Source organism: Charadrius vociferus, unplaced genomic scaffold (assembly GCF_000708025.1).
Source record: "Charadrius vociferus isolate BGI_N301 unplaced genomic scaffold, ASM70802v2 scaffold324, whole genome shotgun sequence".
NCBI classification, from domain to species: Eukaryota; Metazoa; Chordata; class Aves; order Charadriiformes; family Charadriidae; genus Charadrius; species Charadrius vociferus.
This window is the reverse complement of record NW_009648041.1, coordinates 3110326-3123824: the sequence shown is the minus strand read 5'-3', so window position 1 is coordinate 3123824 and position 13499 is coordinate 3110326. Positions and strand designations below refer to the sequence as shown.

The 13499-nt window shown below is 39.1% G+C and overlaps 1 protein-coding gene across 1 annotated transcript in view; it reads right to left on the bottom strand.

Moving 5' to 3' along the window:
• SUCLG2 (succinate-CoA ligase, GDP-forming, beta subunit) overlaps positions 1–13499 on the bottom strand; it is a 231940-nt gene that overhangs the window by 4616 nt on the left and 213825 nt on the right. Inside the window, exon 11 of the mRNA XM_009883621.1 lies at positions 3582–3702. Within this exon, the coding sequence (XP_009881923.1) occupies positions 3582–3702 (121 nt within the window). The remainder of the gene's footprint in view (positions 1–3581; positions 3703–13499) is intronic.

The window sequence follows — 13499 nt, the reverse complement described above, 5'->3', positions numbered from 1 at the left end:
AACTTAAATTTGTGTGGAATGTTTAAACCCAAGATGTCTGAAAAGATACAAATAAAGTTCTAAATGTGACTTGGCAATTCCCCATTCTTCTCTGTTGATAGGCATACATACTAAACAATATCTGTGAGCAAGATATACAAACTGGAGCTAAACTGCACTTGTATGTAAAAGATTTCTGAATATATTAAAAAAAATCATTAGATTCTGAAGAACACAGAAGGTCAGGAATCACATGACTGAAAATATAATAGGAAATTTTGGATTCACACATTTGAATAAAAGCCAACTTGCTTCTAGCTGCATTTCAACATATTAAGTAGTTCTAATCCCTCCCAATTCTTCTTGTCCTACGACCAGAGAAGCAGAGAATTCATTTGTTGAAAGAGAGAGAATGTAAAATTTCTAGCATAGTAAGAGGACGTTTAATTCACAATCCTTTTTTATTCTTTCCTCTTTTCATCTAACTCTGAGCTACATAAATGAGAAACAAGGCTTGGCTTTCATTCAGTGCTCCAAGTTAGTTTTCACAAAACTTAATTGAAGCACATTATACTTTAAAGGGGGAAAATGCTGCATAAAACCAGCAGACGTTAGTTTTCTACATCTGTAAAAGATAAAATTTGGAATATGTGGTTTCTCCATTTGTCCATGAGCTTTTTAAACAACAATAATCCTGCGACTCAGCTGGTGAGTTCTTTACTGATAAGGCAAGTAAATACATGTAATTATAAAGTTACCATTTTCAAACAGGAGAGTAATCCTTTCTTTATCCACTGGTAAAACAGCTTGTAATTATTATACAACTGAGAACAAAGATTTGTCCACAGAATCCTGCTAAATCAAGACAGATTTGACTGATTAAAACTCTACTCATCAAGACATTTGTAATACAGTGCATGTGGGCAAAGTGTCTTTAAAGTGCAGGTCACCAATCTGTTAGATTTATGGGAATAAATCATGAACCTTCTGTCGGAAAAATGTTCAAAATGGAAATCCAAAAAAATGCTTGTCCCTTTTTCTCCTTTTGAAGTGTAAAATCTTATTGGTGATGTTTTAAAAAGTCTTGGGTAGCCTTATTATTTCCACAGTACTCATTATTAATTCAAAATCCTTATATGTTTGGATAACCTAGTGTGATTTCAAAGAAGAACAACGAAGATGATTAAGGATCCAGAGGGATTGATTTCCGAGGAAAGATTAAAGAACCAAGTGTGTGTATATATATATATGTAGCTTGGTTGGGTGATTAAGGAGGCAGAGAAAGCAGGAGTTACAAGCTAACAGTTTCTAAGTACAACATCTGAAGGCTGTAAACATCACAGCTCTTCGTTTAGTATGAACTGATGGGTAACACCAGGAATAAGAGAAGGTACTACAAAACTTCTGAGATAAATATTATGCAAAAGGGAGAGTTTGCTGTATTATACTGGGACGGAGTTTCCTAAGGAAACTGTATTGCCATCTCTGGAGCCAGCAACTATTCTAGGAGAAGCATTATTACAAACCTAGTAAAGAGTAAGCAATCATGGGAAGATGACCAAGAAAATATCTTGGTATCGAAATCTGTGTTAGACATTCTGAAGATTCAGCTTTGGCCTCTGTGGATGAAGCAGCATATGACTCATAAAGGTCGCAGGCGCAAGAGGAACAGGCACCATGCAGTCACCTCTGCAGGGTTTTATGCAACCCCCAGGCAGAAGCTCTCCTGCTCCGCACCTCCTCTTCCAGACGCACTCCACAGTGCAGTAGCACCGGGACTCTCCTCATTCAGCTCAGGGACTGTTTTGCCTCTTGCAATCTCCCAGAAGTCACGTTAAAAAAACATAATTCACCCTTACTTGTGTACAACCACAGAAGTATCAAAAGTACTGGAGAAAGGTCAAGAAAACCCAGTGGCAGACCTAGCAGACTGCAGTTTAAAAGGAGCTAGTTGATTTTCTTGTTTCTCTTCTACTGGTCTCAAAGACTGCATAAGAAACAACTTGCAACTCCCTTGTTTATAAGGAAAACTAAAAGCTTTTCCAGTATCTTCGCTTAAAAAGTAACAGCTACAATAGATGATAAAATCTTTTAGTTCTGATAAACTTTTTGCCAGCTATGACAGACAGGAAAAGTTTCTTGCTATGACAAAAAGCTAAACCAAAATTGCCTAGAGCTGATAAACAATGAGATTTTATATTATGAAACTTTCCTGCTTCTAACCAACTTCCATCGGTCTCTCCTTCATCTGTATTAAACTACCTACTTAGCCTATTAAGGTGTTTAGTAGTGCTGTATCATCCAAAGAAAAATTTCACAATTTGTTTCTAAAATCCATTTAGAGTATTTAAATTTTCCTGCGCTTACTACAGCAAAAGGCTACCCGTGGTAAACCAAGAATGCACTCTGGAAAGCATTCAAATCCGGCACTGAAATGCACAGAAGATCATTTACAGGACAAAATTCCGCGTCACAGGCTGTGATGTCCCCTGACGTAAAGTATGTAGCCTGACAATGAGGGATGGGAAAACCCTGCTTTCCCATGGAAGGCATGAGAAGTACCCAGCTAACCAAAGGGCTCCATGGGAAACCTGCATCTTCGTGAGTCTTGGTGACTTTATTTTTTGAAAAGGAAAATGTCTGGTGTAGTCAGAACCATTCCCCCCCTCCCCCATTTTAGTGTTAAAAACCACCTTGTTGTTTTGTATCTCAGGTACATAAAGGGATGCGCTGCCTCCATTCACCACTGAGCGATAGGACATTTTACCCCCTTTACACACACCCAAACATGAATATTCAGGTTTTTGAGGAATAGGCCTTAAAAAAAACCAAAACAGAAACCCCTCTATTTTCCAAACCTGCTTCAAAAAAAAGAAATGTTTTAAGTTTACCAGAGTTGTGCTGATTTCAACCAAAGCACTTTTTCATTTAATGGCAGAAGAAGAATCTCCTTCAGGGTAATTCTCAGAAATGAGAAAAAGAACTCCACAATCACTGCCATTACATTAAAGCCAGAAACTGCCAAAGAGCACCTTTCCTCACCTCTCTGTTACTTTTTTTTGTTTCCAATTTAACAATACTGGATGTATTAAAAAAAACCAACAATTCCTTACCATTACCAAATCTTCTGTTTTTTAATCGGTTTTAGCTGGATTGGATATGTGGGCAGAAGAACAGTAATCTCTTGCTCACAAATACTGCTTGTAACATCTTTCTTTTAATTATGATATTGGAGTAAATTTAAGAAAACTCTATGTTGCTGCAGGTTTAGCAATAATGGATTCAGTAAGAAAACATTTGAAAAAGAAATACCTTCCAGTAAATAGAAACTTGCATCAAAATCATTTCTATTTGCATTGCAAATCTTAAAAGCAAACCCATAATGCTTTCATTGCAAAATTGCTTCAAGTACCACCTGGGACCAGGGATACAGACGTATGCAAGGAAAGAGCTTATTGACTTCAGGTCATGCTATGGATGAAGAATTGGACATATTCTTGTTGTGTAGGACTAACCTGTTCAGAGATTAGAGATCGAACAAAGCCAAAATGGATTACTCTGCACCTGAGGGATGATTTTTGTCTGAAACCATTAGCACTCACCTTCCAGTCTGACCACCAGAGGAACTTTCAGCTCAAGCTCTCGGCAGGCTTTAGTAATACCATTGGCTATAATGGCACAGTTCACGATCCCACCAAAAATGTTTACAAGTATTGCTTCAACCTGTAGGAAAGAAACAGAATAGGAAACAGGTGTAGGTTTGTTTTGTGTTTTGTTTTGGTTTTGTTTTTTAAATAAACACAGGTAAAAGATCCAAACCAGGGTACAAATTCCCCTCGGTCAGGCAGGTTCTCATTTATGGAAGGTACGAGCATCACCTCTGTACTTGGAGAACTTCATTCTGAGTCTATCCTTTCTGTAGTCTGTAGCAGTCATTAATTGCCTTGGTCTACACTGGCATGGTAATTAATGTCATAAACACATTATTACAGAGAAAAAGAGAATTTTTACTGATAAGTATAAATGAAAATAGATCAAACAATCAATATTTTGGATTTTTTTTTTATTGTATTGAATAATCATCAGAGGCTGGAGCTCAGAAAACAGTGTTTGAATGTGCATATGTACATGCAATGAAATATTCATGTGGACACTTCACAAAACAATCTGGATATGCACTTTATCATAAGCAGTACAGAGGAAAAGGTAATATACTTGCCCTGACTTGATAAAGGGAGTAAAAATCCCTGCTAATTAACAAGGAGAGGCATGTAATGAGGAGCATTCATTACAACAGATTAACTGATAACCTCAAAAAACTGCTATTCATCAGTTTCTGGAAACTGAAGTTCCTGCACCCAATTCACAATTAAATTACCTTTCACAACATACAAGACATACATACGAGATATTAATATGGTTACTCTCCACTTGGTAAGGCAGTATAATATTGAACCTAAGTTCGCATACCAGGCGTCCCACCATGGCTTATTAAGTCCAGGGGGACTCCATACAGATGCAGCTTTTCTCGTTCCATAGTGGGGCTAATCCACAACATTCCGGGTACTCTGTAATAAGTTTCACTGGGTGTCACAAACAAGTTTTGCCAGAATCATGTTGACTCGAAAGCAGACAAGATAAAGAGGGGATTCGGTTTGAAGGAATGAAATACCACTGGATTTCACTTGAGCATGATGTCAACCGCAATTATGCTTAACTCATTGCACAAGATGAACAGATTCACTTTGCCCACCTCCAGGTAGCCAGACTCATACCAGCACCTAGAAAATTCCCTGCAGTCATGCACATTTATAGCTCTGCACAATCAGGTTTAATATTTCTCTGCAGACACAACGTGACAATTAACTCCTGGGATGTGCAGTCACACACACAGATTGAAAGCTCACCACTCTTAGTAATACTGCCATCCACAATGCAGCAATAAAAAAGGAAAAAGCATAAAGTCTCAACAAATACTTTGCTTCCCACAAGAAATCAGCTCACTCCTGAAGCAGTACCCTAGATCTCAAAAACAACACTTACTATAAGCATACGCAGTGTTTACATTGTGTGATTGAATTCCAGTGTTAGCACAACGGTCGTAAAACGAAGATGGCAACAGGACCACCTTGTTGACACCTCTCTCATCATCTACTGCTCCTTCCAGCGCCAAGACTGGTGCCACCCAAAAGTGGCCAGAACAGTTCTCATCTGACCATATGGGACACAGCCCCATTTTCTCCTCTCAAGCTTATTAGACACCAACTCTTCCATTTAGTTTTCCAGTGCTGATGTGCCAGGATGCTGCCTACCCCTGCTACTTGTCTCCCCTTACTATTTGCAGTGGAGTAATCCAATTAAGATTTGCTCACTCTTCTGGGCATCCTGATACTATAAACAGAATTCTCATGTGCCTTTTCAAAGCATGAAACATCTCTAATGCTATAGGGATAGAGCAATAATTAATAATACGCATGCATTTACCAGTTTAGAGCTTTCTGGATATTAAGTTGGTGATGCCATTGCAATTATTTATTTCACCTTTGTGTTGTTACAAAATCCTTAATTCTGTAGAAGCTACCAAGGGTAAAATCTTAGAAGGCCCCTTCTCTCTCTTGCTCCTACTGCTTGTGCCCATGCATACATTCTTGGTAAAAACACATAAAGTAAAAATAGAGTCCTTCAAACTCTTGTCACATTAACCCTTACAGTAAGGAGATATCTATGCAAAGCACTCCACTAGTGATGTCTTCTATCAGCAGGACAAGCCACAGACACTGTTCCGCCCTTTCTAATACATGCACCTAATTCAGGGACATTGCACCAGGCATGTGACAGATCAACTTAACTAAGTGTGTTTACATTATTAGAGATAAGGAGGAGGATTTTATGCCCAGTACAGATATTTTAATTCCTAATGCAGACATTCTCATTTAAGGATCTGCTTTTCAGCTTTCAAGCTGAATTCTAATCAGGTCTTCTAATCCATTGGCAGCAAAAGGAAAAAAAAAATCTTGAAGGAAATTAGATGCAGCTTGGATAATTGATGTTTGTATGCTTGACTTTAATAAAAATACACTGGTAAATTAGAGAGGAGTCTAAAAGGATTCAATCAATAAGAAACTGAATCAGGTAGAGAATTCAATCTTGGGTTTTATTGTAATCTTCCAAATAAGCCAAAAGATCAGTCCAAATGATGCTGAGATTCACTTTAACTCTGCTGAAATTTGTGAACATTGTTTATATATGCTTCTGTAGCCTGACTAGATCTTGCATTTCCAGCTGAAAGAACTTTAACATTCAGACCCAGTAGACGGATGAAAAGGTTTTCAGTATTTCATGTGCACAGAGAATGCACAATCTCTCTATTATCTAAGTCTATAAGAAAAATAAACCTCCCATTGTACAATAGAACCACTACATATTAACATGCTCAGTATCTAATGCATTTGGAACAATGGACATATTAAGAGGAGGGCAAACTGTCTAGATACAGGACAGGTTACTTGATAGCATTATTATTCTAATAACCATTTTTAGCCAACAGCATGCCTTATAAAATTATTTTTTATATCATCAACATTATGAAGGATACTAAAGATAGCAGCATATCCACAGGTTAGGTTCTTTCCACCCAACAAAAGCGAGTGCTGCTTTATTTCTGTCTTCGTGCTACATATGGTACTGAATCTTTGCAAATACTGGAATACCCATTAATCCCACAGCTCCTAAATACTACATGAACATACGTGCAGATGCACAGGTAGCCTTTTCTCTCTTTATATAAGAAATTAGATATATTTATGTATATCTATAGAAAATATATGTTGTATTATTAATAAAACTAAGAGTTTTAATTTATAGTTACTTTTAGTTAAAGTCAGCCGTGACAAAGCCTGCTTTGAATGTTTGCCACCAAAAAAACCCCACCCCAAATAAGTGTAATTGTATACTAACTGAAGTAATGGTGCTAGGAGATTACTGTCAGGATTGTCTTGGATCACTGACATAATCCACAAGGCTGCCAGGTTCCACACAACTAAGGGCATTTCATGCACAGCAGAAGCAGCCGTAGCATACCTGCCTGCGCTGTTAAAAAAAAAAAAAAGATACGGTGTGTCTGCATTTGCTGTATTTTCTTCTTATTTTTCTCTAAAATGTTCTTAGCCTTAACAAAATGCACACTGACATCTGATCATCATACACTGAAGGATTAATACAGGCAGCACCTATAAAGCATTCCACCTTTCCTACAGCCCATTTATAAATCTATACACAGGACGTCTCACTGTCTGCAGCCGCTGCATTCCAGTCTGCTGAATATCCTTCAGACTCCGCCCTAACACCGCAAATTCTGCACACAAAAAGACAGAGGACAAAAACTTGACACTTGCAAGATGTTATTTCTCTTTCATTTCCCCCCTTTGTTATTACTGCAGAACAATTACGCAGGTTTAGGATAACGATGCGCTGTAGCACTGAACAACAGCAGATACTTCATACAGGGTAAAGCTCTGAATCTCACATAAACCAGAAATCGAAACACGAACACAGATTAACTTAGGCTGAGGTTTCATAATCATTTAAAGATGAACTAAGTACAGGCAGCTACCAAAGAAGCTGTCTTGCTTTCCTTTCCCCCTCCCTCCCCCTGCCCACAACCCCCTCTCCTGTGCTCCTGTTGGCATCTGAGCCACGCGGATGCCAAAGCAGCTCCCGGACCCCGCTGACCCCGCAGACACACCAGCACTGGCCCTGAAGCAAGGAAGAAGCCCCAACATGCTCTTAGGGGCTGGGATAAAGTGGGAATGTTTAAGCCAGCTGTGAAACCACTGCTTTAGGTGTTGCCTTGCAGGATCAGAATGAGTATTAGCTATGTATGTGAGACCAGAAATACAACTAGTAAACTGTCCACTAAAAATCAAAGCCTAAATCATCAAGAGCATGACTGTACAGCACATATCTCTTCTGAACACTACTGAGAATGTGTACTGGAACATAAGTGTGGGTTTTTTTTTAAATATGTGTTTTGAAATACATGTTTTAACAAAATATTTCAGGATGGCTGACATAAAAATAGCTCAAAAACATAATTATTCTGACATCCAGATCCCTTTAATCAAAGTTTCTGCTAGTGTAGTTTTTATGAGAAGCTCTTTCAAAAAACCAACATTATCTCATCTGATGACAGCAGGAAAGACAGTTTTCCAACTATTAGCAGTGTCAGATGCACACCTTGGGACATTATATGCATCTTTTCCCTTACATGCACACACAAATGCATGAACGCTCACAGAGTGAACTATAAATATTATTATAAAATCACCAGTATAATCTCTGACCTTGCTGGAAATCGTTGCTCTGAAGCTCAATCCACTTCTTTTAGTTGAAAACAAGTTATTCAGCAACTGTCAGTGAAACTACATCTGCAGCAAATTAAAAGCTACACTAGCAAAGAACTTGCTTGGTTTGCTTTGATTGAAATCTGAAAAAAAACCAGCTTTACATTTCAAGCTGACTAAATTCATTTATTGACCACTCCTAACTCTTTCATCAGCTAAATGTGTACCCAGACAGTATGAAGCAGACTATGTTTATCGAGTTTTCTTCTCCAGGATGCCACAGGTCACATCTACATGGAAGACTGCATGGCACAGCTGGCAAACATGTTTCCTGCATGGAGGCTTCTAGCATTTTTTGAGGTTAAAACATGTATCATGTCTCCCAATCCGTCTGGTCAGCACGGTCCAATTTTGTGTCTGCAAAAACACATTCTTTTACCAAACTAAACCATTAAGTTGCCAGAAAATAAATAAGAAAAGCAAGCCAGCAGCACGCTGCCAGGCATTTTTTTCTTCTTCCTTCAATACAATAAACACTAGTGGAAGGATGGTATCTCAAATTGCTCAAGCATATCAAAGAACGTGGGGAAGTTCTCACTGCAGGATGCTGGGACACAAGCACTGAAGATGCAGGTGTATTCCCAGATCATGGAGGGGAAGCAAAGAGGCTGTAACCTACAGCTGGATCCAGACGTCCAGTGCTGCAAACATACACAGCCGGACAGGCACTGTCACTTACGACTTTTATGTTCCCATTCTTATCTTCAGATGTACTTAACAGCTCAATTCCTATGGAATACCAGTTAAAAAGAGGGGTATTCACCACTTCTAAAATCAGATATCTAGGTTGCCGTTTGGCCTTGCAAAGATCCATTGGCCTTCGTAACAGTGACACGCAAGAACTTCTTCCTCACAGAGCTGGAAGATTGTGGGAACCTTTACCGGCAGCAGAGCATCAAGAACCGCTGCAGTTTAGAGACGTGCAAGGCAAGATATGTTTACATGAACACAGCTTTGCCAGGATTAGAGAATCCCAGGAACATGCATTTAATTAGCTACAGGTAAGCACGGAACTTTCTCTCGTTCAACTTCTTAGCAGCCACACATTGTTTTTATTGAGAAAGAAATCTTCAGTGTGACAAGGAGAAAGCAAGTCTCCTTATCATCCGTTTCGGAGACACAGACCTTGAGGCAGAGAGGTGAGGACATTTTCCAAGCCCTTTGGAGATGGCTGAGTTTGCCTGGATTACAAGCCAAATGTTCTTGTGTCCCAGACAAAGATCTATTCCCTATGCCTTCTAAGAGGTACGTAGCAATACTAAGGAAAAAAACAAACCACTGGGTAAAATGAGATTCCTAGTTCTTCACTTCAAATCTATTAAGGTGCATTTAATCCCTCCTATTATTCCATTGGTCTTTACTATTCATTCATTCATTCACAGTTTACAAAATTTGTTTCAATGTGAAAGAAGCAGATTATCTCCAACTTGCAGTAAAATATAATAAAAATGTAATAAACCACAAATGCCATACACTGGCGTCCTCACTCTATATCTTTCTGCTCCAACCGATAAGACAGATACAAACATTTTTAAATGTCTCTGTATTATTATAACTTGGACTGCAGGTCAAATGTAACTTTTTCTTATCCAGTTTTGAAATATTACTCTAATTCTTTGGCTCGTTGTATCAGACAACACTTCTGGTTCGTTTGAAAATAAAGATTAAACCTACTGTATCAGAGTAGCATGAAAGATTTATAAACACAAAACCAATTGCTTAAAATATCCACTAGAGGACAGTGCAATTCAAGGTGGAAAAGGAATATAAAAATCCCCTTGGAGAGAAGAGCAGGGTTGTTTTTCCTACTTAAAGCCAAACCATCTCATTTTACTTTATAAAAATGATGCAAAATATTATTTTGCCTCTTTGGGATGGAATTTTGAAAGTCTGAGGGTGATAAATTTAAGGAGGTTGAATCAACAAAAAGCAAAGGAAGAAAGCTTCCAGCCAGGTGAAGAAATACTGTTACAGTACAATTTTGCATGTTTTTACTATTTAAAAATAGATCAAGGTTTAAAATTCACTAGTAATGCACCCTTATGCCACAGCAGGAAAGGAACTCTGAGGAACACCCAAAACAAAATTAAGAATTTCCATTTGGGGGGACTGGCTGACAGGTAGGAAAAGCAGATAAAGATTTTCCCCAATGCTATTTTTTGGCTGGTATTTAAGGGGTTCTTGAGGAACACAAGTCTCACAGAGAGCGAGCACCGTGTTGCTGCTACATCCAGCTGTTGCAGGTTAAGCCCTTTCCTTGAACGGCCGGTGAGACGGCAGTATCTGGCCTGCATACCAGTCCAGCACTGGGGGAAGGCCTTTCAGCAACGCATCTCCTTTGGTGCCATACCGAGTCCCAAACACCACATTTTTGCAAAATCAATACTTTGTGGCTCCAGCTTCTGATGTGCTAAAACAGTCCGCCTATGGTCTTCAGTCTTTCCTCCTTACAGCAAATTCAAGCTCTAGAAAACAATACAATTTTATTGGCTTTTGCTGGTTTGAAAATGATTCAGCAGCAATCCTCCACTGATTGACCAGATCCTGGTTGCGGCCCTTTGATGGGATGAGAAAAGCATGCAGGTATGCAGGGTTCTGGAGCAGGAAGAGCTCTGGTGCCCTCCGATACCAAAGCTAGCTCCCAGGATACCAGGAACATCTCCATCTTGGAATTGTGTCTTACTCCTCTGTGGCACCGACATAAGAAAAAAAACTAAGGGATCAGAGCTCATTAAATCAATGCTATGAGATGAAACGAGGACTGGCAGATTACGCACCACAGTTTGGTATTTGAAACAGTCCCCAGACACCTTCCTTTGCCCAGCTGCGAGGAGCCCATGTTTTAGGAACAGAAACATTCCAATTCTAGGCACGAAGACTGCTTCAAATTCCAACATATCATGGCAGGCAGAAACGTGACCTTGGGAACCTTAATTTCAATATTACTTTTCAGTGAGGCAAGTCTCACATTGAGCCGGTTTTTGGAATGTTTCCTCCTCCGCAGGACACGCACTCCGCACACCCTGAGCCCAGGCACTAATACATTCATCACAATAACGCCGTCGTTCCCGTGGAGCCCTTGGTATGTGAGTGCACTCCAGATGTGTTTATGAAGATGCAAACAGTCATGTGCTTTCTATGCCTGTGCTATGGCCTGGCAAGACATCAGTCAGCTCCTGTCCAGAAATCATATATACCACGTTAATACAGTCCAGAGTGTGAGCTAATTAATCCTACTGCAGAGTACAGGCAGAGCAGGCAAGTGAGTGCCTGCAACCATGCAGGCATGTTCTTTCACTGATAGGAAGCACAACCACCTCCTAATGTAATCCTTATTTATGATAATAAGGGACAAGAATAAGGAAAGAGAAGGAAAGAAAAATGTTGAGACCACAAAGTACTATTCTGAAGCATATGTGAGAATCAGGACCACAGCTTTTAGTAGTGTTTTAGAGACAAAGTGCAGCTGGTAGTTGATAGAACAATTGCATTTTTGGTGCCAATATGGGAGGATAACTCCTCTATCAGATCATGGGCACAAGGAATAAAAGTACATCAATGTGTTCTGACTACCATTTAAATACCTGAGCTTCAAGGAGATCAAGCCCCTGGATGAACAGACCAGAATGAAGACCAATATAAAATTAAAGGATGATGACTACCTACATGACCACATATTGCAAGACTGAAAAAACACATATGATCAGTTCTTTTGTGTCAGATGAGAGTGCAATATTTCAGATTTCTTTTCATTTCCTCTTTGTGCACTCCAGAACTAAGGGCAGTTGCATGTTTTGCTCTAATTTGGTGGATTTAATTCCAGCAAAACCAAGATGCACCCACACCACCTCTTGTAAGCACTGGCCATTAAGTATTCATGTTATTTGACTGTACGATATTAGCATAATAAGTTATAGATACCCTCCAAACTCACTCATCCAAGACAGTTTATACAGTAGCATGACTGCAAGTAGTTCTTCCACAACAGCAAAGTCTACAAAAAATGATCCAATATTTACTGAATTTTGCCTCTGCGCTTCAGGTTAATTTCTCAAAGGCACACAGTACAGTTTCTCTAACATTCTTAGTGTCTGAAGTTCAAGTCAGATTTTTGCTAAATAACAATCACCTTTCTGGAAAACAACGTAACAATGTGATGATCATTTAAGCAATGTGATACAACAGGTAGCATGCGTTCCTGTTATTTCAGCAATCTGCTATGCCCTGGGGTGCATCTGTGTACATGTCACCATACTTTACGATGCGTTAAAAGGCAAAAGGCCAAATGATTTTAAATCATTTGAACTCAAAACATGCAACATTCCTCAAAAGATGGAGCACCTGGAGAACATGGATATATGATCAAAATGGAAGTGGTGCAATACAAAATCCACAGCATGGGCTGCTGTCAGATGAACTGTTCCACTGGTCAGAGTGGTGGGGTGTGTTACAGACACTTGGGAAACTACCAAAGCTGATACTATTACATGATCAACAATCATAAATATCACAGAAGGGCATGACTTAATAGAAATGTTGATTTGATCACTAGTTCAAGTCTTCATGTTTATTTCAATAGCCAGTTAAAAATGTATGTTTTATAAATTTGGAAACATGTTAAGGTGTGCCTTCTCTCTACCTGTTGGCCATTGATTTTGACATAAGTCCAGCCAGAATGTGCCTTACTATAAACAGACAGTTACTTCATAATTCAGGGAAAAAAACCCAACAAACCAAAACCAAACAACACACTAAGATCTGAAACCTTGACGTGAATAATATCTGAGGACCACCACTGAAATTTTCAAACAAAGCACAACATTTCAACACGTCACTTAAAAAAATTCATTTTTGTATTTGTGTCTGGAGTCCCTCCGTACCTGATACCTATTGTAGCTGTCAAAAGGCCCATGGGATCCTATCAAATTAGCCTAATCAAAAGGAGTGGTCTGGGGAGACGGCAAGATTGGTGTGAATACAGCCAGTCTCTGAAAGAAGGCACATCTATGGGTGATGAGAATACCCACAGGTCTACTAGGTATCAAAATCTCACGCTTGTGCTCTCAAACACCTGTCAACCAGTATCTGGAAACAGTAAAAACTACTCTGTCCTGCAAG